This window comes from Pelodiscus sinensis, chromosome 4 (assembly GCF_049634645.1).
Source record: "Pelodiscus sinensis isolate JC-2024 chromosome 4, ASM4963464v1, whole genome shotgun sequence".
Taxonomy (NCBI): domain Eukaryota; kingdom Metazoa; phylum Chordata; order Testudines; family Trionychidae; genus Pelodiscus; species Pelodiscus sinensis.
Window position 1 is genome coordinate 64,005,914 of NC_134714.1, and position 27,984 is coordinate 64,033,897.

The 27,984-nt window shown below is 44.8% G+C and overlaps 1 protein-coding gene across 2 annotated transcripts in view; it reads right to left on the reverse strand.

The window, feature by feature from the left end:
* Positions 1–11,416: 11,416 nt before the first annotated feature.
* The window catches only part of INO80 (INO80 complex ATPase subunit), a 147,461-nt gene continuing 130,893 nt past the window's right edge, over positions 11,417–27,984 (reverse strand). Inside the window, exons 25-32 of one of the 2 annotated variants that reach the window (XM_075927123.1) lie at positions 27,331–27,403; positions 24,121–24,279; positions 21,714–21,816; positions 21,046–21,134; positions 20,100–20,255; positions 18,160–18,319; positions 15,389–15,604; positions 11,417–14,619 (exon numbers count right to left, since the gene is read on the reverse strand). In XM_075927123.1, coding sequence (XP_075783238.1) covers positions 14,402–14,619; positions 15,389–15,604; positions 18,160–18,319; positions 20,100–20,255; positions 21,046–21,134; positions 21,714–21,816; positions 24,121–24,279; positions 27,331–27,403 — 1,174 coding nt within the window. In that variant the 3' untranslated portion in view covers positions 11,417–14,401. The remainder of the gene's footprint in view (positions 14,620–15,388; positions 15,605–18,159; positions 18,320–20,099; positions 20,256–21,045; positions 21,135–21,713; positions 21,817–24,120; positions 24,280–27,330; positions 27,404–27,984) is intronic. The other variant, XM_075927122.1, reaches the window with a different exon arrangement.

Here is a 27,984-nt window from a genome sequence, read left to right on the forward strand (position 1 = left end):
TCAGGCAGAAGCACCTTTCCCTCCCATGGTCAGCCCTGACTGAGCTGCTCCCTTGGCTTTATACTAGGCCTGCAGTTGGAGCATGCCCAGCAGTGCTGTGGAGGTGGGGCCTTCCCAGCCAAGCGGGCCTGGTTAACCCCTCCCGGGCCAGCATGGGGCTGGTACACCCCATCACATACCTGAACTGTGCAGGTATGAAGTTAGCTAGATTAGATGCAGCCTGGATGGGCTTGGAAAGGGATTAGGTTGCTTATTATAGAAGATGGAAGGAGGGTTGAAAAACTGGCAGGGAAGAAGGGATGAAATGCTTGTGTCTTGATTGGGGCAGCAGCAGGGCACATCAGAAGGGGAAGGCGTGCAGGAGCACTAGAGATCTAAGTTCATTGCCTTGTGGGGAAAGGGTTAGTAGGCTATTGGCGGGGTGGTCAGTTTTCCTTGAGAGAGAATTCAAGTAGCTGGGAAGTGGGATGAGTATTGTGGCTAGGAGGAGGGACTGGATCACATAGGGTTAGCAGGGATGTAGGTTTATGGATAAGTGCCCTCACCTGCTGTATTCTCAGGGTTCACTGTAGAATGAATCATGTTTTTCTGGTACTTGCACCCAGTGATGGAAGTGGCAAACTAGTCATTTTGCAGTCCTCATACAGCTGTTCGTATCTGGCATTCACATGGCTCCACTTGTGCTTGCTAGCTAGCCTGCCAGATGGCAGGTAGATTTTGTTGTTGGATTATTCACTTATAGATAGGTGTTCGAGAGGTAGAGAAAAAGTCAAAATGTACCATAGCTATCTGCTATCGTGCCAGCAATTCTGGCTGGAGGGCAGAAAGCAGTCCACATACTTTATTACAGGTGGGACCTCCCTGGTCTGGCACCTAGCAATCACAGAGTGTTGTACAGGTTGAACTTCTGTAACCCAAGACTTTCTGGTCCAGCAACATCCGTGGTCCAAAAGGACCACACATGTACCAGGACCAGAGTCTCAGTGGAGGGCAGGCAGCTTGGCTCCTCCCAACTCAGCTGGCAGGCACAACGCAGGACTGGCAGCCCAACACACTCCATCTAGGCTGTCTCATGAGGCTGTAGCTTTGCACGAAGCAGCGGTGCTGCCTGGCGGCGTCTCGAGTCCCACACACGGTAGCCTGAACGGGCTGAGCTGGGCTGCTTGGCTTAGCAGGGAAATGGGGAGGAAAATGGCAGAGCAGTGGGGCTGGTGGTGGGGAGAGAGCCAGCCAGTGGCTGGTCCAAGGCTAGGGGGCCAGTAGCAAGGGGGACCAGATATGACCTCCCCTGGTCTGGCAAAATCCCTCATCCAGGACCGGTCAGGTTCCAAGGGTGCCGGACCAGGGAAGTCCAACCTGTACCACCTTGTTGAAAATAATCTTCCACTATGCTTTGTTCCACATAAAAGACAAAGTTAACAAATATTTGAAACATGCATCAGAGGTGTAATAATACATCACATTACTCATAGACTCATAGACTTTAAGGTCAGAAGGGACCATTATGATCATCTAGTCTGACCCCCTGCACAGTGCAGGCCACAGAATCTCGCCCACCCCTCTTAGAATAATCCTCTCACCTATGTCTCAGATATTGAAGCCTTCAAATACTTTGAAGGCCCCAACATGCAGAGAGTCCTTCAGCTGTGATCTGTGCCCAATGCTACAGAGGAAGGCGAAAAACCTCCAGGGCCTCTGCCAATCTACCCTGGAGGAAAATTCCTTCCTGACCCCAAATATGGCGATCAGCTAAACCCTGAGCATGGGGGCAAGACTCACCAGCCAGACACCCAGAAAGTTCCCTATAGCAACTCCTATCATCCCTCCATTGACCTATTTCCAACTGGTAATGAATGGTCAATTAGTTACCAAGATCATGTTATTTCATCCAACCATCCCCTTATCGTAGAATCAGAACTGGAAGAGACCTCAGAAGGTCGTCAAGTCCAGCCCTCCGCTCTAGGCAGGACCAATCCCATCTAAATCAACCCGGCCAGGGCTTTGTCAAGCCGAGACTTAAACACCTCTAGGGATGGAGACTCCACTACTTCCCTAGGTAACCCATTCCAATGCTTCACTACCCTCCTAGTAAAATAGTTTTTCCTAATATCCAATCTGGACCTCTCCCACCACAACTTGAGACCATTGCTCCTTGTTCTGCCATCTGTCACTACTGAGAACAGCCTCTCTCCATCCTCTTTGGAACCTCCCTTCAGGAAGTTGAAGGCTGCTATCAAGTCCCCCCTCACTCTTCGCTTCTGCAGACTAAACAGACCCAAGTCCCTCAGCCTCTCCTCGTAGGTCATATGCTCCAGACCCCTAATCATTTTGGTTGCCCTCCGCTGGACCCTCTCCAATGCGTCCGCATCCTTTTTGTAGTGGGGGGCCCAGAACTGGACACAGTACTCCAGATGTGGCCTCACCAAAGCCGAATAAAGAGGAATAATGACATCTCTGGATCTGCTGGCAATGCTCCTCTTAATGCAGCCTAATATGCCATTAGCCTTCTTGGCTACAAGGGCACACTGTTGACTCATATCCAGCTTCTCATCCACTGTAACCCCCAGGTCCTTTTCTGCAGAACTACTACTTAACAGGTTGGTCCCCAGCCTGTAACTATGCTTGGGATTCTTCCGTCCCAAGTGCAGGACTCTACACTTGTCTTTGTTGAATCTCATGAGATTTCTAGTGGCCCAATCCTCCAATTTGTCTAAGTCACTCTGGACCCTATCTCTGCCCTTAAGCGTATCTACCTCTCCCCCTAGCTTAGTGTCATCTGCAAACTTGCTGAGGGTGCAATCTATCCCCTCATCCAGGTCATTAATAAAGATATTGAACAAAACCGGTCCTAGAACTGAACCTTGGGGTACTCCACTAGAAACCGACCGCCATCCTGACATCGAACCGTTGATCACTACCCGCTGGGCCCGGCCTTCTAGCCATCTTTCTATCCATCTTACCGTCCATTTATCCAATCCGCATTCCCTTAACTTGCTGGCAAGAATATTGTGGGAGACCGTATCAAAAGCCTTGCTAAAGTCAAGGTATATAACATCCACTGACTTTCCCATGTCCACTGAGCCAGTTACCTCATCATAGAAGCTAATCAGATTGGTCAAGCACGACTTGCCCTTTGTGAATCCATGCTGACTATTCCTGATCACTTTCCTCTCATTCAAGTGTCTCAAAATGGATTCCTTTAGGATCCCTTCCATGATTTTTCCAGGAACCGAGGTAAGACTGACCGGCCTATAGTTCCCTGGATCGTCCTTCTTCCCTTTTTTGAAGATGGGCACTACATTTGCCTTTTTCCAATCATCCGGGATTTCGCCCGATCTCCACGACTTTTCAAAGATAATGGCCAAAGGCTCCTCAATGACGTTTGCCAACTCCTTCAGTACCCTTGGGTGCATTAAGTCTGGACCCATGGATTTGTGTACGTTTAGTTTTTCTAAATAGTTCCTAACCTGTTCTTTACCCACCAAGGGCTGTCCATCTTCTTCCCATCTTGCGTTGCTTAGCACAGAAGTCCAGGAGCCGACCTTGTCCGTGAATACAGAGGCAAAGAAAGCATTGAGTACTTCAGCTTTCCCCACATCCTCTGTCACTAGGAGACATTAGCAGAGTAAAGGGGAAGAGTTAAGGCTGGTTTTGGAGCCTTAACTGAATTTCTAGTTTTTTTGATTTGACTAAAACTTAGCCTCAACTTGGAATTTCCTAACTTTCAAACATCTTTAAAAAACCCAGATCCTTAATGTTTTAAGTTTTTATTTTAAAACAGAGATAAGGCTGTAAAGATACATTAGCTAACTCTATTGTAGTTGGGTTTTCCCACACTGGAAACATTTCATTCCAGTGCTTCCTGTGTCAGTACTGCTAGCTAGTCTCTTTTCAATGTCCTCATGTTCCAGGAGATCATTGCATATTATAAGGTGCCTCAGACCCAAAATGAATACATCACCCCAGATTATCCAAGTTAGGCTCACACAACACTGTCTGCCCTTTGTGGTACCTAGTTCCCTTCAGTCAGACCTTCCACACAACTCTCTCCCTCCCTTTTCCCCCCTTCATTTTTGGATGTGCTTTAAGCTCTCCCCCGCATCCTTTTCATCTTGTCCACTGTGCCAGCCAACCTGATGTGCTTTTATGGTTTTGAATTACTGACGCACAGCTCGTGCCTTTCTTGAACTCTAGAGAATGACACTGAAATAATGCGAGAGGTCAGTGAAATTCAAAGGCAAGGAGGTGCTGAATTGTCAGAGCTGACACCCCTCCCCACACTTCACTCCCAAGCTACCTTGAACTGTTCTGGAGACATGAACACAAAAACTTTGCGCTCTCTTCTGCTCTCCCATTTATTCAGCCTTTGCTTCCTTCCTCTCTGTTCTTTGTGGTCACCTTCTGAGACCACAGAAAACCAAATTCATCCCCGGTGAATTTTAAATAGAAATCAGGGAAGTTCTACCAGAGATCAGTTTGCCAGTTTTGCTGTTTAGGACAAACCTCAATAGTTGCTGGCATTTAAAGCTCACATCACAAAGAACTTGAAAAATTGAGAAGATTTTAAACTAAATTGCTCAAAGACTGGTCTGACTGGGAAATTAGAGAGTGTATCAGAATGTCTGCTTTGCCTGTGCAAGGATACTGGATATGCTAATGCTTAGGAGCATCCAGATATTTTTTAACCATCTGTACGTGAGAGGAATTTAAAAACAGCATTACTGAATGGGTGAAGTGTGTGTGGAAAGGGTTAAAAAAACCTTATCGGTGTCGTCCATATTAGTAATACTTTACCCTGACGACACTTACACTGATGACACTGAGTGAAAACCTCCAGGCAGTGTGCAGCAGCAGTCAAACAAGCAAATGGAATGTTAGGAATCATTAAAAAAGGGATAGAGAATAAGACAGAAAATATCATATTGCCTCTATATAAAACCATGATATGCCCACATCTTGGGGTTTGGAACGGGTCCCATATGAAGAGAGATTAAAAAGACTTGGACTTTTCAGCTTAGGAAAGAGGAGACTAAAATCATGACTGGTGTGGAAAAAGTGAATAAAAAAAAGTTATTTACTTATTCCCACAATATAAGAAACTAGGGGTCACCAAATGAAATTAATAGGCAGCAGGTTTAAAACAAACAAAATGAAGTTTTTCTTCACTCAGCGCACAGTCAACCTGTGGAACTCCTTGCCAGAGGATGTGGTGAAGGCTAGAACTGTTAAAGTGGGGGGAAAAAAAGCTAGATAGATTCATGGAGGTTAGGTCCATCAATAGCTATTCGCCAGGATGGGTAGGAATGGTGTCCCTAGCCTCTCTTTCTCTGGAGGTGGGTGACAGGGGAGGGATCACGGAAGGATTACCTGTTGTGATCCCTCCCTCTGGGGCATCTGGCATTGGCCACTGTCGGCAGACAGAATACTGGGCTTGATGGACCTTTGGTCTGACCCAGTATGGCCATTCTTATGTTATGTTCACTTTTAACCTTCAATGTACTTTACAAGTCCGCAAAGAAGCCTTGAGAATGAAATAAATAGCCCTGCTTTACAGATGTAGATGCTGAAACAGAGAAAAATGTCTTGTCTGTCAGAATCAGAGCTGGAATTCATAATTCCTGGCTCTCTGTCCTCTGTTCAAACCACGCCACCCCTCTTCTGCTCTGAACCAGAGGCATGGCTGGATCCAGTTACGCTGCAAGTATCTTTTAGAAGCATTCCCATCTAACCCAGTTAAAAACAAACACATTATGGCTGTGTCTACACTGGGCCACTTATTCCGGAAAAGCGGCCGCTTTTCCGGAATAAGCTGCGAGCTGTCTACACTGGCCCCTTGAATTTCCGGAAAAGCAGTGACGATTTACCGTAAGAAATCAGCTGCTTTTCTGGAAAAACTATGCTGCTCCCGCTCGGGCAAAAGTCCTTTTTCCGGAAAACTGTTCCGGAAAAGGGCCAGTGTAGACAGCACAGTAGTCTTTTCCGGAAAAAAGCCCCAATCGTGAAATTGGCCACAGACGCTTTTCCGGAAAAAGGGCTTTTCCAGAAAAGCAGCCTGCCAGTGTAGATGCTCTTTTTCCGGAAATACTTAGAAAACTTTTCCATTTTAAGCATTTCCGGAAATTCATGCCAGTGTAGACAGCCTATATGTCCACAAACCAGCTTCCTCCCTCCCCCAGCTGCTAAGTGATTTTTGAAATGTGTTTAATGTTAAATCTAAAGCACGTTTCCCCCCCCTAGTCTAGATAAGGTCTAACTGGTTCCAATTCAGCTGAAAATTGCAGATCCTGGGGCGGAAGTGGATGTTGCTCTTCTTTCAGAGAGTGCCAAGGAAGCTATTTTATATTGTGAAATCCCAAGAACTGTGGATGTGTTTATGTTCTCTCTTGACTTCTAGTGATCATCTTGTACCAACCACCCTGGTATGTGTTTACACTTTCAGAGTCCCCAGGAAAAGCCACTGTTGTAAATAATATGCTCAGTATTGCAGTTGAAATGATGTGAAAGGTCATTGAAACTCAAGGCGTTGTTTACAGTGAACTGAAGACAGCTACCTTATCCCCACCTCACCCAGAGTTGTTCTGGGGCCCCAGAAACAGACAGCTCTCATCAAAATGACCATAGAGGGTGTTTATTATATGGAGGTACTCTCCCCCTCAGAGAACTGACCCCATGGTGTATTTTTCTGCAGCTGGGTAGGATGGAGGTTACACATTTTTCTTTTTGGGACAGAAAGATTGGGCCATGGACCCATGGGGCTAGAAGTGCATGGGGCTTGGATATGGAGCCCCAGGGAGAAGACTGGCAGCCAGTGTGTGTTTTGTTTTAAATATTCTGGCAGACAAATAGCCAATGTGCAGCAGCAGTTAAAAAAGCAAACATTGCTAAGAATCATTAAAAAAAGGAGAGAGAATGAGACAGAGAACATCTTATAGCCCCATCTCAAAAACAGTATCTTGACATTGGAAAAAGTTCATAAAAGGGCAACAAAATGATTAGAGGTTTGGAATGGCTGCTATGAGGAAAGATTAATAAGACTGGGACTTTTCAACTTAGAAAATGAGGAGACTATGGGGGATATGGCAGAGGTCTATAAAATCATGACTGGTGTTGAGAAAGTAAATAGGGAAAAGTGATTTACTTGTTTCCATAACACAAGAACTGTGGAGCACCAAATGAAATTAATAGGTAGCAGGTTTAAAACAAACAAAAGGAAGTACTTCTACATACAACTCACAGTCAATCCATGGAACACGTTGGCCAAGGACATAGTGAAGACCAGGACATTAGAAGGGTTCAAAAAAGAACGAGATAAATATATGCAGGATAGGTCCATCAATGTCTATGGGCCAGGATGGGTAGAAATGGGATCCCTAGTCACTGTTGGATGCTGGGAAAGGGTGACAGGGGATGGATCACTTGATAGTTACTTGTTCTGTTCATTCCCTCTGGGCAGCTGGTATTAGCCACTGTCAGCAGACAGGGTACTGGGCTAGATGGACATTTGGTCTGACCCAGTATGGCTGTTCTTAAGTTCAAAGCAGAAGTATCCTTCCTGTCAATCCAAAAACCCTGAAGCCAATGTAGGGATCTTGAATGGTCATATAACACTCATGAGTGAGACTGAAGGGAGGGCTAGTGCTTGTAAAGAGAAATCACAATGATAGGAAGTCACTGTACATGCCAGATGACTTCAAAGCCAGAAGATGGCTCATCCCCAACTTGCTGCTGCTGTTGTTGCCCCATGCTATTTGAAAGGAGGTTGTTATCAGTGTACATGCAGTGATCCTTGCCATGTAGCCCCATTATGGAAGAAAACAACAAAGCTTTTACATTGTAGTGTGAAGTGATGTTACTAAAAAGGCTGTTATAATTGGATTTTAATGTAGCCAGGAGTTGTGGAGGAGTAGCATCTATCATGGAGAGCAAGGAAGATGCCTGTCTGTACAGGAATTTAAGGATACATAGCTGTTCTGCTTGAAGGTCTTCCCTTCCCTTCTCACTCCATGTAATCCCCATCTCTCAGGGTATGTCTACACTACATTTTTTTTTGGAAAAACAGCTGTTTTTCTGAAAAAACTTGAATTACATCCACACTGCAGTCGCATTCTTTCAAAAGAAAATTGAAAGAACAGAGGTTTTTCCCACATTGGTAAACCTCTTTCTACGAGGAAGAAGCCTTTTTCTGAAAGAACTCTTTTGGAAAAAGGCATGTGTGGATGGGGAAGAGGGTTTTCTTTTAAAAGAAGAGGCCTCCAGGAAATAACACAGGTGCCCTGGTGGCCACTCCATCCAAAGTAATCACAACGCTATAGTTCCTGTCTCTTGGCTCCTCTTAAAGCTGCAGGCACCCTGGACAAGCCTTGTGGCAGAAGCTGGCCTGGGAGCAGTACCCTAACCGCAGGGCTCTTCCTGCCACAGGCCTGCTCACCCATGGAGGAGCCACAAGCCCCCCAAGACTCCTCTGGGCCTTGCAGGGAGCAGTACCAGGGCTCCCAGGACCCACCCAGGGGGACCAACAGGCATACACCCTCCTGGTCCAGAGAGGGGATCCTGTCCCTCCTTGAGCTGTGGGGTGTGGAGACACTCCAGGTACTCCGCTCCAAGCACTGCAATGTGGACATTTATGGCCAGATGGCCAAATCCCTGGCAGAGCATGGACATCCATCCTGGACCTTGGAACAGGTCCAGAGTAAGGTCAAAGAGCTCCACCAGGGATATGCGGGTGAGAGAGCGCAGCTCATGCTCTGGGGCAGGACCCTATAACTGCCCCTACTTCACCAAATCCTGGGGGTTCGGGAAGCCATTTCCTCACCCTGTTTGGTGGACTCTGGCTTCAACACGCCCGTCGTCACCTGGCCAGAGGTCACGGCGGAGGAGAGGACCAGAGACAGCATGAGGAGGAGGTAGCAGATGATACGGCCACCATCACGCTCTCCTTAGAGCCGGTTCTCGTGAACCTGGATGTCTCCCTCTGACGCTGGGGAGGGATCTTCAGGTGAGTGCTCCGTTTGTCACACACACAAGGTAGGGGAGGCAGGTGCAGAGGGGGAGGGGTGCGAGCATCGCTTGGCCTGCTCAAGCAGGACATCGTGCTGCAGTCCGTGCACATGGAACCACTTGCAGCATTAGTGTGCACCATGTGGACTCAGCAAGCAGCCCCTGAATATGCTCAGGATCCTGCTCCCAGGCTCAGGGGAGGCCACACACACGTCTGGCCTCAGGGGGGAGGGGGATGCCCTTCCCAGCACGTGCCACGGCTGGAAGCAAGCTAGCCACAAGGGCACCGATTGGTAACTGTCTGGGGTGGCGAGCTTCCATATGGTGATTGCGACTCACTTCTGCTGCAGGTGGGTGTCGCTTCGTCAGAGGGCAGGGGCGAGCCAGGCACACAGCTCCAAAAAGGTGGCCTTCTGCATGTGGAAATTTTGGAGCCACTGCTGGTCGTCCCACCACTCCATGACCAGCTGGTCCCACCAGTTGGAACTGGTGTCCAGCCTCCAGAGACGCCTCTCCACTGTGGTTTGCGGTTGCAAGAGTGTTGCTCCCACACCCAGGAAGAGGATCTCAAGAATGAGCTCAGGGTTGAGCGTGGTCAAGGCCAGGAAGGCAGCCGGCACAAAGTGCTGCAGAAACTGCAGCATGGCCGTGTGGGGCCATCGCATGCCCCAAGGAAGCTCTGGCTCCATGGCACAAAGACAAAAGCTGTGGCATCCAAAAGAGCTGGGCAACCACAGCGGGCACTGCAAGAGCTTAGCTGTCCCTCAAAGAGGTAGGGAAGCAGGCAGCAGAAGCAGAGAAATGGCTGTCCGGGGGGTCCCTTTAAGTTATACAGAGCTTTAACATGCAAACAGTATCTGTCTGAGTAGACATAGTAAACCCTGCAACATGCTCAGGGGTTTTCAACCCACTTAAATAAAACTGATAATTTGTGCATGACTGTCCCATTTTAGTTATCACACACACATAAGACACCTCCACATAAGAACAAAAGAACGGCCGTACTGGGTCAGACCAAAGGTCCATCTAGCCCAGTATCCTGTCTACCGACAGTGGCCAGCACCAGGTGCCCCAGAGAGGGTGGACCGAAGACAATGATCAAGCGATTTGTCTCCTGCCATCCCTCTCCAGCCTCTGACAAACAGAGGCCAAGGACACCATTTTATCCCCTGGCTAGAGTTACTTAAAAGTAAAATATTTGTTTCAAACTCGACGAGGAGTCCTGTGGCACCTTATAGACTAACTGAAGTGTAGGAGCATAAGCTTTCGTGGGCAAAGACCCACTTCGTCAGATGCATGTCTGACGAAGTGGGTCTTTGCCCACGAAAGCTTATGCTCCTACACTTCAGTTAGTCTACAAGGTGCCACAGGACTCCTCGTCGCTTTTGCAGATTCAGACTAACATGGCTACCCCTCTGATACTTGTTTCAAACTGCTACAAACCCTGGGCAGTGTATTATAAATGTAGTGAAGAAATTAAATAGCTCTCAGATTACATTCCTTTTAGAATATCTTGTTCAATACTTAGAAGAACAGTATAACTGAGGTGGTCTAATCCTTGAATAGCTACTGAGAAGGTTAATGCATTTAATCCCTGATTGAGAGCAAAGAGTTGGTGCTGTAAACTCTAAATCTAGATGGCCTAAGAAAAGCTTGGCTAATGGGGTTTAAATAAATATTTTAAAATAATAAAGACTAATGTTAACTTTGGTTAATACGTATAGTTTTACAGCAGTAAATGGATAAAGGGGTAAATGCTACATTCAAACAGCACAATGGGCATATATTTAATTCCTAATGCCTCACAAATTGTATCAACACACAATTTGTCTTACCATCTCAGACAAAGTCATTTAGTCCAGTGCCTTGTTTTCAGAAGTGACAATTGTTCTACGTAGTACTAGGGTAAAGAGGGTGAGATTTCCTACCTGACACCTCAAAACTATCACTGTATCTTGATAATCTCAACTATACTCTAAATAAAACAGCTTCCACTTTTAGTTTCTTTTAAAGGTACTGCTCTTTAACATCAAAGGTACCCATGTTCTCACATTACACATAATGGTAACAAAGAATGAATCAGTTTTCAGTACAGTCCTTCACAGAAGTGTGAATTGGAAGAGTCTTGAGGCAGATCCACACTTAAGGTCAGCTGTGCTGATACAGCATTTCAAGTGAAGTATTAGAGGGGTAGCCATGTTAGTCAGGATTTGCAAAAGCGACAAGGAGTCCTGTAGCACCTTATAGACTAACAGATGTATTGGCGCATAAGCTTTCGTGGGCAAAGACCCATTTCGTCAGATGCAACTGACGAAGTGGGTCTTTGCTCACGAAAGCTTATGCTCCAATACATCTGTTAGTCTATAAGGTGCTACAGGACTCCTTGTCATTTTAAGTGAAGACACTCCTATGCACTAAGGAGAGCTCTTCTCATTGGCATTGTTAATCCACCTCCAGCAGAGAGAGTAGTGCTGACAGGAGAAACTCTCCCTCTAACATAATTCTGTCTATCCCAGGACTTTGGATGGTATGACAATGTAACTCATTGGTCTGGATTTTTCATACCCTTAAGCGAGGTAGTTATACCTATATGGGTCTATTGAGTATACCGAGTGTAGATCTTCCTGCCTGCCTATCTCCCTGCCTATGAAGGGAAGGAGATAGATAATTTGTCCCTGCTATACATCTTCTAGAGTTTGCCCAGTCTACTTCATATGTTCCAAGTAATCAGGCTTCCATCACCTTCCCTGACTGCAGGACAGGTGTCTGAAAAATTTTTTAAAAAAATAATTTGACTACATCAAATGTGATATCCTCTCTTCAAGCCTTTGCAGATTACATTATAATAAATTGTTGCAATCTCCTCCTATATGCATGGTTCTGCTCATAAGAATAACCATTTTTTAAAATGTTGCCACAGAATTATTTCCATCTTTGGCATAGCTTTCCAACAGTATGAAAATAAAAATGCATATAAAGAATCCCTTGACAACACCATTTAAAAATTGGAGATGAGTAACTTTATGGACTGAGTCTCAGAGGGAGTAGCCATGTCAGTCTGTCTCTGCACAAACAACGACGAGTCCTGTGGCATCCTAAAGACTAACAGATTTATTTGGGCATAAGCTTTTGTAGGTCCACAAAAATTTATGCCCAAATAAATCTGTTAGTCTTTAAGGTACCACAGGACTCCTCGCTGTTTTTATATGGATTTAAGTGATGAAAAAGGACTCAACTATGTTCAACTAAAGCACCCTTTTCCAGACACAAGATCTCTGACCATGCTTGTAATAAATCCAGCTGCTATCCTGTAGCATATTGTACACATTCTCTTTGCACTGCGATAATAGCTTGCTTAGTTACATAAAATGCACACAGCCAAAAACTAGACATTAACAGTGAAAACATGTAGAGTGTGCTACTGCTCAGAGGGTGGAACACACAGATCTCCTACTTCCAAAGCCTATGCACACTAACAGATTCCCACAGATGTGCACTCAAACACAATTCACTCCCTCAGCCCACTCCATTTGTATGGCTACATGAGTACAAACCACAGAGACTCTTGATTTACATAAAATTATCTCACTGCATTTATTTAAGATTTTCTTCTCCAGTTAGTAAAAGAAAGATGTGTCTCTTTTTATACATATATACAAGTTCAATTATAAAAATAGACAGCACATTCAAAGAGAAAAAAGGCTTGGCATTTTTCTGATTCCCTCTAAATATCATATATACATTTGAATAGGAGGGAAAGGGGGAAGTCTTCATGATTTAATTTAAGCGACACCTCCCCCCAGCCCCGATTATCCCCTACAAATCTGTTTAAAAATCAAACTAACTAAACTCAGTTTCGCTATTTTCAGGTGTGCAAATTTGAGGCAGAGCGCACAGGAAGCAATTGCTTCACACTGTGAGATGCCAGGCAAGGGGCTTGGGGATGAAAAAAAAATCTGCTGTCACAGCAGAGCGCTGTAACTCATAACTTGCTTCTCTCTCTCTCAAGGGATGAAAGTGTCCCAGTAGTTTAGCCATATGATTTCAATGTGCGGACAGGAGAACTATTCTCCATCCCCCCACCCCCACCTATGTCTCAGTGCAATACAGACATCACATACAGCCAAGTGAGGGGCTATAGAGAGGCTTGTGCATTTAGAATGGGGAATGAGAAATCTGAGTGAATGAGGACAAAGAGTGACCATGACAGCACTTCTGCTATCTTGAATGGCTTCTATAAGTCTTATTGGGATTGGCAACTAGTGCCTGCACATTGTAATGAACTCCGCCAACCTGCTGTGTGTGACAGTCACTGACAAATGGGAAACACATGCTGGAAGAACAAACTGTGTAGGTGCTTGGAACTGGGGACTTCATTTTTCCCAGGGGTTGACTGGAAGGGGCAATAGCACACTCCTTGTTTCAGTAAAGTTGCCGATTGCGCCCCTTGTGGCATGGCAAGCTGCAGTACCCAAAGGCAACATGAGCAAGTTCTGCTATTGCACAATGAGGAATAGCAATGAATTTCTTCCCCTGACACATCATCATTCCCTCTTCTTGAAACATACACAAGCAGAGCCTGAGGGTTCCTTAAGAGCTCAGCATAGCTCAGAATGAGAGATGTTCTTAAGTCCAAGACAGCAAATGCTAACAGATGTGGGCTTTGAAATGTAAACCAGTTACTTGCAGCTTCTCTTTCCATGAGCAGGCTTAGCAACACTGCAATGGGGTACTCTGTCCAGCTGTGGTTCCAGCTACTGCCAGATGTTTACAACAGATTCAAAAGCAAAGTGTTGACAAAAGTCCAGACTTTGGAAACTGTGCAATTTCTTTCCCGGGGCCTTGAAAGGTCTTTAGATAATTCTTTATAGAATCTGTAGATTCATCACTGATTCACACAGGAGAAACCTGACTATTCGACACACAGTTTCCCTGGATGGGCACACCCTCAAATGCACTGTCAGGTGCCATGGGTTTTTCTGAATTCATAGACTATTGTACAAATTCAGGTACTAATTTCTTAGAATGAGGACAGAGCTGAACTCCATCTGAAGCTGAAAGAAGAGGAAGGACAGTACACTGGTGAGCCCACAAACACAGAGCTGCAGGACTTCTCTCACAGCATGTTTGTAGGATGTGCCAGTAAATCTTAACTGAAAAACTTATCTGAAACATTCTCAGTTAATCCCACTCCCTAGCTATACTCCTCACAGAATCTGCAAAAGTAATTTTTTTGGATACACAATCAAAGTGCTCACATAAACCTTCCATCCCCATTGTGCTGTGATTTTCTTTTCACACACGTGTAGGATGGCAACAGGCATTTATCTGCATGTCTTCTGCAGGCAGGGTGGGCTACTCTGAAAGCCAATACGGTTAAGGTAAGCTCCAGGGCTGAGATATACTACCGCCCCCCTGAGGTGTGGGCTCCTTTGCTTTGTTTCCGAACTGGGGTTTCTGGCATCATAGTGCTAGTTACATTTAAGCTTTTTGAGGTCCCAGAAACACTGCTGCCTTTGCTCAAGGGGGAACTCAAAGGAGAAGAGGCGCTTGAAGGTCCAAAGTCTGCAAGTCCCGCAGGCCGAATAATCGATGTCTGGAGAGGGCTGTTTGCAGACATACCTAGCAACAGGAGGGGGAAAAAATATTCCAAATGAACAAACCATTCACACACTGGTTTGTCAGCAACACACAAAATTTAACTTTTATGACTTGTGCTGACGCTATATGCATATATTAAGAAACCCTTAATTTGTACTCTTTAATCCAACTTGCTTTCACTGACCACTCTGTGCTTATGAGTTGTCTGAGCCTGTTGATGAATGGAAGGGAAAGAGGTCTAAGAGGGAGCCCCGGCCTATCTGGTATGCAGCACTCCACCAGGTGTGACTCACTGTTGCACCAACTAACTTCAGTGGGACCATATCAATTTAAACAGCTGAAGTTCTGGCTCTACAGTTATAGCTACAGGGCTTCCACATGACCGCTTCAAAGAACAGCAACAGTCTCGTGTCAGCGGTAAGCAGCACTGTCCAGTCTAACTGAAGAAAATCCCGTCTCCTCAGAGAGAAAGAATGTGTGAATGAAGAAATGCACGAAGTGCTATGTCATCCAAGTGCAAGTAAGGTTTCTATCTATAATACATAAGAGCATAAAACCTAGACAGCAGTCAGAGGTAATGCTCCCAATTTCTTACATCCCCTGCACTGTGGTGGGACTGTACATCACAATGTTATGGCATCATATTACATGCCACTTGGTAGACCTATATGCCTGAATGACAATGAGAAAGTACACAAGACTCTAGTGAAACTTTACACATTCCTATTCCTTGACAGACCATCTTAACAGCTGTATAGTTTAGATTGCTCTATGTCGCAGTCTCCCTTACCTTTAGACACATTGTACCCATATGCTGCATATGCGGCTGCAGAAGCCGCTGCCGCCCCTGCTTTGGCCCCTGCCATTGCAGCTGCACTTCCTGCTGTTGACTTCCGGCTTCGGCCTTTTCCTGTGCTTTTTGATCCACTGCCTGAACCTTTCGGGCGACCTCGGCTTCTACTTGAATTACCTCTCCCTGTGACAGGTGTATCTTGGACAGAAATTCCTTCAGCAACAAAGGAGGAGATAAAAATATTAGCTGTTGTAATACACAGGGTGACTCATGAGCTAAATACAAATTCACACATACCTGACATCTATATCAGCCCGCAAGTAACTATACCATCAATTCCCAAGAAAACAAAAATAAACAAGTATTTTTTCTTTCATTTCCTCTCATTAGTCACACCTCACTAACTCCAAGTGGCTGTCATAACTGTGAGCCTTGTTCCCAAATCCAGGGGAGAACTCTCCTTTAATCTCTCAGGATGAGAAAACTCTTATTAGGAGAAAGATAGCAAATGGAAGAGCCAGAAACCCATCAAAAACTAGAGCTATAATTATTTTGGAATCTAGAATTATGGTAGCTGATGTCATGCAATTACAGTTCACTCAATCATGCAATAGAAAGGTAGGCAATACAGAACTTGTCCCCAGGCTCCAAAGTGAGCTCAGGGAAAAGCTTAGACATATAACTGAATGGTCCTCTAGAGGATTCTGCTTCTTTACACAGCTAATAATAGCAGTGAGTTTTGCGCGCACGCGCGCACCCCCCCCCCCACAAAAAGGGGAATGGGCCTATGCAACACAGGAGCAAATTGAATTAAATATCCTGGGAATGGTAAAGTATGATGGGTGACTGAGTACATCGGTAGATGATACTACAGTAAACTTCCGATAATTCAGCACCTTTAGGATCCAGGGGGTGCTGGATTATCAGATATGCTGGACTATCGGAAGGGGGGGGCTATGAGGGGTCTGGGGTGGGGATGCCACCCCAGACCCCTCATAGCCCCCCCTTCCGATAGTCTGCCTCTGCCCCAGGCGTCCCTGATTCAGCTGCTGCTGGTCAGTTTCAGCAGCGGCTGAATCGAGGACGCCTGCAGCAGAGCAGCTGGAGTGCTGCTGGGTTGGTCCGGTAGCGCCGACCCTCGGCACGGCGAGACCAACCCGGCAGCACCCCAGCTGCTCTTGGGGATGCCTGGGGCAGAGCAGCTGAGGTGCTGCTGGGTTGGTCCCGCAGCGCCGCTCCTCGGCACTACTGGACCAACCTGGCAGCCCCCCAGCTGTTCTGCCCCAGGTGTCCCCAAGTCAGCCGCTGCTGATACTGATCAGCGGCCGACTCCAGGAAGCCCGAGACAGAGCTGCTCTGCCCCGGGCTTCCTGGAGTCAGCCGCTGGTCAGTTTCAGCAGCGGCTGAATCAGGACATCTGGGGCAGAGCAGCTGGGGGGCTGACGGGTTGGTCCCACAGTGCAGAGGTGCGGTGCTGCAGGGACCAACCTGGCAGCGCCCCAGCTGCTCTGTCCCAGGCGTACCCAAGTCAGCTACTGCTGAAACTGATCAGGGGCTGATTTCAGGAAGCCAGGGCAGAGCAACTCTGCCTCGGTCTTCCTGGAGTCAGCCGCTGATCAGTATCACAGCAGCAGCTGAATCGGGGACAGCTGGGGTGCTGCCAGGTTGGTCCCGCAGCCCCGAGGGGCAGCGCTACAGGACCTACCCGGCGGCACTCCAGCTGCTCTGCCCCCGGCTTCCCCCTATTCAGCCGCTGGTCAGTTTTAGCAGCGGCTGAATCGGGGAAGCTGGGGGCAAAGCAGCTCCAATGGTCCAGCTGCCCGGAGCACGTCCGGGTTCCTGATGGTGCTGGATCATCAGGAGTGCCGGACCATCGGATGCTGGACCATCGGAGTTTTACTGTAGTTGCCAAAGCTGAAAAAAATTAGTCGATAAGGGTGCATCCACCTTTGAAGTGTAGCAACAGCTTCAAGGCTGTTGCTACACTTCAAAGGCAAAAGCGCTGTGGGGAGCACGGACCAGCGGGGGACTCAAGCGGTCCCCTGCTGGCCCTGTGCTCTGCACAGCATTTCAAAGCGGCAGTGCCACGTGGAGCATGGGGTCAGCCGGGGAGTCCTCAGCTGACCCCGGGCTCTATGCAGCACTGCCACTTTGAAACGTCACATGCAGCCCAAGGCCAGTTAGGGATCCCGGGCTGCACCCGGCATTTCAAAGCGGCAGTGCCAAATGGAGCCCAGGGTCAGCTGGGCCCCCACTGAGCCTGGGCTCCATGCGGCACTGCTGCTTTCAAGCACCCCCTCCTCTTCTCCCCGCCTTGCTGCCTCTTTCTGACACAAGCAGCAAAGGGACGGGGGGAAGCGACTAGACGACTAGCCTGTTGACTATCCGATAAGCAAACGAGTCAACTATTCCTTCACAACCCTAGGAAGCAGTGCGGGCTGAGAGGCTCCGTGCCAGCAGCCAGGATGTCCTTCAACCGGCGTTGCTTCCCGCGGCTCAGGAAGCAGTGTAGGCTGAGGGGCTTGCTGAGAGGCTCCGTGCCGGCAACCAGCAAGTCCCTCAGTCTGCGCTGCTCCCCGAGCCACAGTAAGCAATGCAGGTTGCAGGACATATTGGCTGAGAGAGTCTCTGCACGGACCCCCTACAGCACAGCCGTAGATTCCCACGGGTCCACAGATCACAGGTTGGGAACCACTGAGATAGACCATGGAGATATAAAGTCCAGACTTGACTACTCATAAGTATTCAGTTAAGTGAAAAGTACTGACCATTCATGGTATCTGAGACTGAACCAGTGACAGAAGCAGGAGAGTTTGTGGCCCTCGACTGTGGTGCTGAAGAGGCTGGGTCATCCACAATCACCAGCATGTCACTGCTACTTTCATCAGGAGGAATAGACCCCATATGCAATTCACTGCTGATGGAGATCTAGGCAGCACAGAGACAAAACTCACCAGCTTGTTTACAGCAAGAATCAAAGCATATTAAGAACTTCAAGAAAGGACTAGATTAAAGGACATTTTACTCATAGGCAATTAAATGGCAACTAGCCCAGGCTCGCTCTCAATGCACGACGACAGCAAACATGATATATAGCCTGGCTCACCATACCATGTCATCTACTTACAATGCAAAATTAAATTCTCTCTCCAGCTTGTGTTTAGTTTTCAAATCTGGACTAAAATATATGATGCTTTTAAAAACAAGAGACTCAGAGATTTGGCAGAGATTCAAAGAGAACCCTTATTTCCTCTTCATTCAACCTGGTTGATTCCCATGCAGATTACCCTCAAGAGAGCACCCATTTCTGGAGGAGAAAAGTTGAGAATCCTGTTCTCTGTGCTGCCACTACTGCTAATCAAAACCTTTACTAATGAGTGAAGGATCTTAACTCAACCTGGCATAGAAATAATATGTATTTAGTACTACAGGTTGTATCTCCTGGGTCCAACACCCTTGCAAACTGACAGGGCGAGGGTGTCAGACCCAGGTGATACAACCTGTAGTACTAAATCCTGGATGAGGGATTTTTCTGGACCAGGGGAGGTTATTTCTGGCACTCCTGCTGCTGGCCCCACCCTCTGCCCTGCCACCCCACCGGTGCCAGGCTCGCCATGCAGCCTAGTTGAGCTGCACACTGGCACCTGTCCCCTTTCCCCCAGCCCAACTGGGTAGCATGCTGGGCTCCAGCAGGACAATGGATGTTGGTGGACCAGAGTTATGGTTTATAGAGGTGCAACCTGTACAGAAGAACATGACTCTTTAAAACATGAAGAAAGACAAGATCTGTGGTGTGAAATAGGTCTGTTTAAATGAAAGAACATAAGAATTGAGGACCAGAAACACATGAGGGAGAAGGAAGAGCTACAGGAGAGAGTTGGGAGGGATGATTACACAAAGAAACTGAGCTTTTAGGAGGTTTTTGAAGGAAGAGAGGGAGGTTGCTTGGTTCACAATAAAAGAGACTGTTCCAGGCATGGGAAGTGGAGATTAAAAAAAAGTCACAAATGTGAAGATAACATCAAGGAAAGAGAAAGAAGGAAACAAGCTGGAATGCAGGCAAGAGTGGAGCTATGCAGAGTGTGAAGGTTAAGAAGAAGGACTTGATACAGAAAGAGACAGGAAGTCAGTGAGAGAGACAGTGATGAGGTTTGATGAGATCATCAGAGCAGCAGAAGGGAAGATTATTTTAGCTTCTACATTTTAGAAAGACTGGTTTGAGCTCTATGGGTCAATAGTAGGTTAACACATCTCAGGTTCCCTAAGGGTGTGTCTAGACTACAGGGTTTTGTCGACAAAAGTGGACTTTTGTCAACAAAACTAAACCTGCGTCTACACTACCGCTGAGTTCTGTCGACATAACGTCGACAGAACTCAGCAGTTTTGTCGACGCTGGTAATCCTCATTTTACGAGGAATAATGCCTTTTGTCGACAGAGTTCTGTCGACAGAAGGCATTATTGCATCTAAACTGTCCTTTGCGTCCACACTGTTATGTCGACAAAGCAGCTTGCTTTGTCGACAGAACTGAATGTAGTCTAGACGCTCTTTGTCGACAGAAGCTTTGTCGACAGTATCTGTCGACAAAACCCTGTAGTCTAGACGTACCCTAATAGTAAAAGGATTTCCACTGCTAGCGAGCAGAAAGCAAGAATCCTAAAGACCATGATATTAAGGTACCATGGGAGACAGTTTAAAAATAGTCTTACCTCGCTGAAGGGACTGGGCATGGCAGAGTCTACACTAATGAACGAATCATCCCCATCAGCAGAGAGGTTGGAATTATCAGCAGAGGGAACAAATGGAATCACTAGATTCACGCCTTCTTTCCTTCTCTTGCCATCCAATTCATCTTCCTTTTTCTTCTGCAGATAAGCAAAACAAACCAGTAAAACAGGGACTGAAAACATATTAAGGAAGAAGAAATGGAACATGTAACCTGGGAAGCCATTCATCCAATGCAGTATAACAAGATAAAGACACCGTATAACACTTACCATTAAGGTATTTTGTTTTTTTGGGAGAACATGGAAACAGGAGCTCCAACATTAGATCAAGTAAGTGTTTTTAAATGGGTAGAAAGAGGTATCAGCATTTCTGCTACTGAAGAGTTAGAGGATTTTGATTTCAAAATTTTTTTTAAAGTGAGCATGAAATGCTTTCTTTTAATCTGATTATTCAAATTCCATTATTTTAAATTTAGACTATGCAAATTTGTTAGCCAGAAAACGAAATTCTGATTTTACACCTCTGTCACACCTCTCATTGAGCCATTTAGATACTGATATTTTACTGAAATTGGATCTTGAATTTATGTTCCATTTTTACACTCAGAATAAAAAACTGATGAGAACTTCGGGCTTATGAAGTATGAAAACAAAAATATGCCATTTAGTTCTTTAAACAAGAGGGCTCCAAATTGCTCTGTGGACCACTGATGGCTGAGAGAGCTGTATAGATGCACAGCTCTTCCCTATATTAATTTTCTATGTAAGCAATTATTGTAGTTACCACAGGTCTGATTCATAATAGGAATGGACGACTAGGATGCCCCATAAGACCATCTTTGTATTAAAAACTTGATCCTTACTATGTAATACTGTCAGAACTGCTGCTTCAAGCCTCTCAGACTCTTCCCCACCACAATCAAAGTACCTTTTCAGCATACTTTTCCCTCTTCCGTTTACGCTCTTTCACACGATTTGTCTCCTCCTGTTGCCGCTTCTCCTCTTGACGCTGACGCACTGTCAGGAAACAAAGGTAGCAAATGCAAATATAAGAATCACAGTTTCTCAAAGCTATTTCCTATCCTTCCATAAATATTTATCTCACAAAAGACTGGTTCTAGAAAAAGCCCTGGATAAAACCCAGCAACATTACACCAACACTCTGAAAGTCCCTAAAGAGCAAAGCTAGATTCAAACTCCCTGGAATCAGAAAAGTAAAAAGCCTTATCAGGAAATTCTTCTCTCGAGTCGTATCAAAATGTGCATCTATATTGTACATCTAAAAATGCGCTGAAATATAAAGTTCTTATTAGCATTTATTTGGAATGACCTTTATAACTCTGCCAACATTTTTTCATCCATGAATAATGTGATGATCCTAAACATTAAAAAATTTATACAATCGCATATCTCATAGCCATTTCACTCAACAGTGATATGAAACCAGCCTGTATTAAAGATAACTAGTGATACAAAAAAAGCCAGGAAACAGAAGGCGTTATCTACAGTGGATATGTTCGTAGGGATTGAGAGGAAAGATCTCTAAATCAGAAGCACAGGACAGAGGGAGAATGCAGCAACATGCATTGTACATACATTTCTTCTCAAGTTCCTCATCATCCAGCAGAAGGCTGACCACTTCTTTGGGTTTCAAGGTGTCTGGTTTGAAATTGCCACCTGAAATCACCATTCGTTGGATCTAAAAGTAAAGAAAATATAAACAGAAACCATTAACTATTTTATTTTCTCTTTACTAAATACCAACCAAGAAAAGGTTCTAGTTAAGAGGGCGAAAGTCTGGAAAAAAAGCTGTGACTAGTCTATCCTCATAAACCTAGCAGCAAAACTTCAATACAGTAATTAAAACATATTGAACAGATTTAGAATGAAGAATGTTTATTTTTCCTATGCAGTGCTGCCCTCTGTTTCTCTAAAGCAGCACTCGGTAAATTATGAATAACAATTCAGAGAGATATTGCGCTAAGAGAGTTATCAATGGTTCACTGACCAACAGGGTGGATGTATCTAGTTGAGTTCTGCAGGGGTCTGTCCTGGGCTCAATCCTATTCTACATTTTCATTAATGAATTGGAAAATGGAACTGAGACTATGCTTTCATAAAAACTGCAGTTAACACGAAGCTGTGAGGAGGTGCAAGCACTTTGGAATACAGAATTAGAATTCAAAGTAATTTGGAGACCTGGTCTGAAGTTAACAAGATGAAATTTAATAAAGACAAGTGCACAGTACTACACTTAAGGAGGAAAAATCATATGCAGAAATAGAAAATGAGGAATGACTACAGTTACTAGACATTAGTACTGCAGAAAAAGATATGGGGGTTAGAGTAGCACACAAATTTTAAAAAAAACCCAACATTGTGATGCTATTAACAGAAATGTCCTACATAACACATGGGAGGTAATCGTTCTGCTCTAAGTCCTAGAAAAGCTTTTCCTGGCATATTATGTCCCATTTTGGGTGCCACACTTTAAGGAGGACGTGGACAAGCTGAGGAGGGTCTAAAGAGCAGCAGCAGTACAAGATTTAGAAAACATGGCTTCTGAGCAAAGTTTGAAAACTATTAATGTTGACTCCATAGAAGAAAAGCTATGGGAGGACAATCTTCAAATATGTAAAAGGTTGTTATAAAGAGGATGATGGATCAGTCGTTTTTCATGTCCACTGAAAGTCAGACAAGAAATAAACAACTTAATCTGCAACAAGGGAGCTTTAGGCAGGTTAGGTATAAGGATGGTTAACAGTTTACTGATGGAGGTTGTGGAATCTCTGACACTGGAGGTTTTTAAGAACAAGCCAGACTAACACTTCTCAGGGATGGTGTATGTATAACTGCTCCTGCATCAGGAAGGGAGTGGACAATCACTAGATGACCTCTTGACATCCCTTCCAGCCCTGTTATTCTAACATAATTAATATAATGTTGCACTAATATTAATTAATAATCCCCAGCCTCCCTGTAAGGTAGGGTAAGTATTAGTCTCCCTGCTTTTCAAGTGACTTACAAGGGAGGTTGTGTGTTTAGGTTTTGGGAGGCCTGGGTTCTAATCCCTAGATCTGACAATGATTCAAGGTGTGGACATGACCAAATCCCATTAACCTTGCTGGGTGAATTCAGATGCACAATCATCACTGATGATAATAATTGTGGATGCTATCGTGTAAATCAGGGGAATTTTGTCAACTGTCAAATATGACAGCCACCTCCTGACCCACTTAATATTAGACAGCACTAATCTGCATGCACTGGGTAATGTGGATGCTGGGAATCAATTGCTGCAATACAATGAACCAAAGCAGAGTTGATCAAAGGCTCTATTGTAGTCAAGGTCTAACCCAGAGGAAAGATGATAAAATTCCTGAGCCTGGTCGGCAATATAACTTTCATTACTGCAACCACTAAAATGGTGAATTGTGCAAGTATAGATTTACTCCTTGAAGATGTTGTGAGGTGTAAGGTTTTTAAGCATTTACTGCTTGATTTTGCAAGATGTCGAACACTTTGGGGAACCTCTGTATCTCAAATACACCTTTTTCTGGTTTTCTTCAAAACTTTCTGAAAAAATTCTACACGTATTCAATAAGACAAGACCACACAGCTGAAACTGTAGTCAGACTGGATTTGTTTTATACAATTTAGTGAAGGGTATGCCATGAAGGTTTCATTTAGCCCAGAAAAACTGGGACCTATATGTTAGCATAAGCTTCAGCTTTAAAAAACAAAACAAAACAAATAAACCACCGGGCTCAGACATTTTCAGCAAGAACTGGTTTTCATGATACAGTGGTAAAAACACCTGGGCTCTGTCTACATTACCATATAATATAAGTACTATTTTTTCTCTTTAGCATGAAATACCCATTTGGGTCTCTTTCTGTATCACTAAAGAGCCTATTCTACTTCTCAGAGCAATTCTGCAGTTGAGCTCTCTGCTACCCACTCTACCTCACTCTTTAGTTCCATATGACTTCTTCATTCCTACCTCACTCTTCTCTTTAGCCCTCTGCAAGATGCGTTCTTCAATGGTGCCTTTACAAATCAACCGGTACACAGTGACCTGTTTCGTCTGACCCAGTCTGTGTGCCCGGTCCATAGCCTGCTGGTCCACTGTTGGGTTCCAGTCACTGTCATAGAAAATTACCTGCACAGGAACATCAGAGAAGCACAGAGAAAGTTAAAATGACCAGAACACTACACATTTAAATGTATGTATTGAAAAAAAGACAATAATAGGCACTGGGAAAACTTTATTCTGTTATACTTGTCAACTGCAGACCAAAGTGTACTGAGATTTTAAGTTCAGAAGCCTACTGCTTTTCTGAAACCAAGGGCCACAGTCTAACTTGCTGTCAAATCTAAGCATACACAAACTAAAAAGATTACAAGCATTGGTACAGATACTGAACAGATCAACAATTCTTATGGTCCAATATCCTGTCTCAAATGTAAACAACAGATGCTTCAACAGAAGACACTCTCCCCTGCAATTCACCGACATAATTGTGTAATATCATACTACGGGTAGGTGTAAAGAGAAATGTTTTCCTGAGCTTAGCTGGTGGTGATCTAATGTTCTGAAACATTAGGCTAAGACACCTTTGAAGTTCTTACACTTAGTAATTTATAATTATATTCTTATATTTTTAAGCGTCACCTTTTTTTGGAAACTGAGTATCTTGTAGCAGCAAATTCCATTGTTAATCTCTCTCTATATAAAAAAAGGGTTTCCTGCTGGATCACGCAGTGTGTCACCTGCCTCCTTCTCTCCCTCTCCTTTCCCCAGTGCTTGGCTGCCGTGTGGGGTCTGGGGAGCTGTGAGCCGCCCAGCCCAGTAACCATGCAGCCTTTCCTCTCCCACCTTCCCCAGTGCTCTGGGGAGGGGGGTGGAAGCCAGGAGCCACGTGGCCCCGGAAGCCACGCAGCCACTCCCCTCCCCAGTGCTCCAGGGAAAGGGGGGTAGAAGTCGCGAGCCTCTCCCCTTCCCACACCCCTAGGTTGAGCCAGGAATAAGCCCTCCCCAGAGGCTGGGGGAGGAGGGGAGACAAAGGAGTGGAGCCACATGACCTTCCCCTTCCCTGGTGCTGGGGGGACGACGATGACAAAGGGGAAGAGAGCCCCATAACCTCCCTCACCTGGTGCTGGGAAGGGGAGGGAGCTGCGTGGCCTCCCCTCTCCCCAATACAGGGGGCGGAAGCTGCATGGTTGCCCCCTCCCCCTCCAGTGCTCGGGGGAGAGAGCCCCGCAGCCTCCTCCCTCCCTGGTGCTCTGGGGGGGGGGGAGGAAGAGCCATGTGGCCTCCCACACCTTTGGTGGTCTGGGGGGTGGAGCCATGTCATTTCCCCACTCTTTGGTGTGGGTGGCCGGAGCCACGCAACCTTCCTCTTCCCCAGTGCTTTGTGGCGGGAACTGTGTGGCCTCCCTGCTCCCTAGTGCAGGAGAAGGGAAGGGTGTTGACAAGAGTAGCGAGCAGGGGTTGCAGCCTCCTAGTTATATTATAAAAATATAGTTCCTTATATCTGTTTTAAATGTAATGCTGTTAATTTAATAGGTTTTAATTCCACGCATTCTTTATTACAGTTTGTCTCAGATACTTATACTTAAATTGTATAATGTCTGTTCATAGACTGAAAGAATAAGTAAAAGATAAACATCAAAATAAGTTTTTAATGTATTTTATTCAAAAAATGTCATATAGCCAGCCAAGTCCCAACTGTTGCGAAGAAGGATCTTGGGCTATGTCTACACAGCAGCGTTATTTCGGAATAACTGACGTTATTCTGAAATGACAAAGAGCGCATCTACACAGCAAGCCATTATTTTGAAATAATGTTGGGCTGGAGGACTTCTTACTCCAACTCCTGTAACTCTCATATCACAAGGAGCAAGGGGAGTCAAAGGAGGAGTGCTCTTCCTTTTACTTCCTGCGGTGTAGACTCTGCCAATAGCCGAATTTAGCTATTTCAACTTAAGCTATGCAATTGACGTAACATAATTCAATTTTTGCTCTGCTGGGTAGATGTACCCTAAATGTGCTCCCTATGTTAATTAATGTGACTGCTATGCTTACTTTTTCTTTATTGTATATTGTTGTATTTTTGTTTACTTATTGCACACTTTTTTATCCTGTTAATCTCAGCTGGTGCTGTATTTTGGCAAGATTCTCAGTTCTAGTGGCTTTTTTTAGATATACTTGGTGGGGAAAATCCCCAGAAAGAATTCCATTTCTTTGATTTATCATGCACCTTTTAGAAGATACTCACTCTATATGCCCTCTCGAACGCCAACATTATGGCTCTTCTTTTCTATTTTTCTTTTAAGCAGTGTGCACTTACTGAATTCATTTTTATCATCTCAGAAAAACAAGGCCACTGAAACTCAACACATTTTAGGACTTTAAAATTGGTATTAAAGTGATCCAGTAGCAGTTCATAGACAGCTACAGACACAAAATGGAAAGCTGACCCATTACTCTTAAATTGTATTACCAGAATTGTACTCATCTACTGACAGATTCAACAAGTACTTCAGTGTGGTACACAAATAGAAGACGGCTTAGTGGCTGCTCTGCTCATTCTGACTTCAAAATGCTTTCAAAACAGACAGTGCTGTAATAATTTTGCTGAGGTGGGTTACCATATTCCTTTACTGCTGAAGTTTAAATTTAAACTGTCCAGAGGTAAAGAACAATCCATCGTGAAAATGCATTACTGGCATTTAGTAAGCAACCTGTGTCAGTCAGTTACATTCCAGGTTCATCCTTAAAGCAGATTTGAAAAATTCTTGGAGATAGGTGTGAATCCAAGCTCTTACCTAATCAATACTGTATGTCTGAAATGGTCTACAAATGATTCCTTTGACTCTCATATATGCAACAAAGTGCAGTATTGTTTCCCAGATATGAATGGAATCAATAAGATAATGCAGTTAAGTGATAAGAATAGCGGTATAAAAAAAGAAGCATGGCTGAGACAGCTCAGAATTTCACAAAGACAAGACTATCAATTTTGCTATAGAACAGAGAAAAAGAGAGAGAGAGAGAGAGAGAGAGAGAGAAGCTTAAGAGAAAAAGCTGTTTGGAATATGTGAAAACAGGATAAAGCAAGGAACAGATACAACTGAAATGAACCAAAATAACAGCAAGCTAATCCACCTTCTACAGACATAGGTCGTGAGAGCTGGTATTATCACCTACCGTATCTGCAGCTGTGAGGTTAATGCCCAATCCTCCTGCTCTTGTGCTTAACAGGAACACAAAGATATCATTCCTGAAGGCAAGAAGAAATTACAAAAAATCTGTTTAGTTTAGTTCAGGAAAGGGGAAGGCTATATAGGAAGGATGAGTTCACCTAAACCAAAATGGAACCAGATTGCTACCATTATTAAAAAGGCCATGGAGAAGTTTTTAAAATAAGGACAGGAGGAAAGCTGACATGTGTGAAGGAGCACATGGAACAGACTGAAACATCTCCTAAGGGTGGATCTATTAATGGAGATTCCCTAAGTCCTAGTAAGGAAGAGAGAATGGGTAAAATCAGATGAGAAACAGTCAAACGAAAAATGAGTCCCATTCTATCACATCTTGTAATGGTACACAGCTAAAAAGTTTTAAAGTCTAAAAAGGAAGATGGGTGAACTAGAGTGTCTTGTATTGAATGAGGCTATTGATATAATAGGGATCACAGAAACTTTGTGGAATGAAAATAAAGTAATACCAGCATACAAAATATACCAGAAGGACAGAACAGGTTATGCTAGTGGGGGAGTGGCACTATATATGAAAGAAAGAATAGAATCAAAAGAAATAAAAATCGTAAATGAATCAAACTGTACCACAGAACCTCTATGG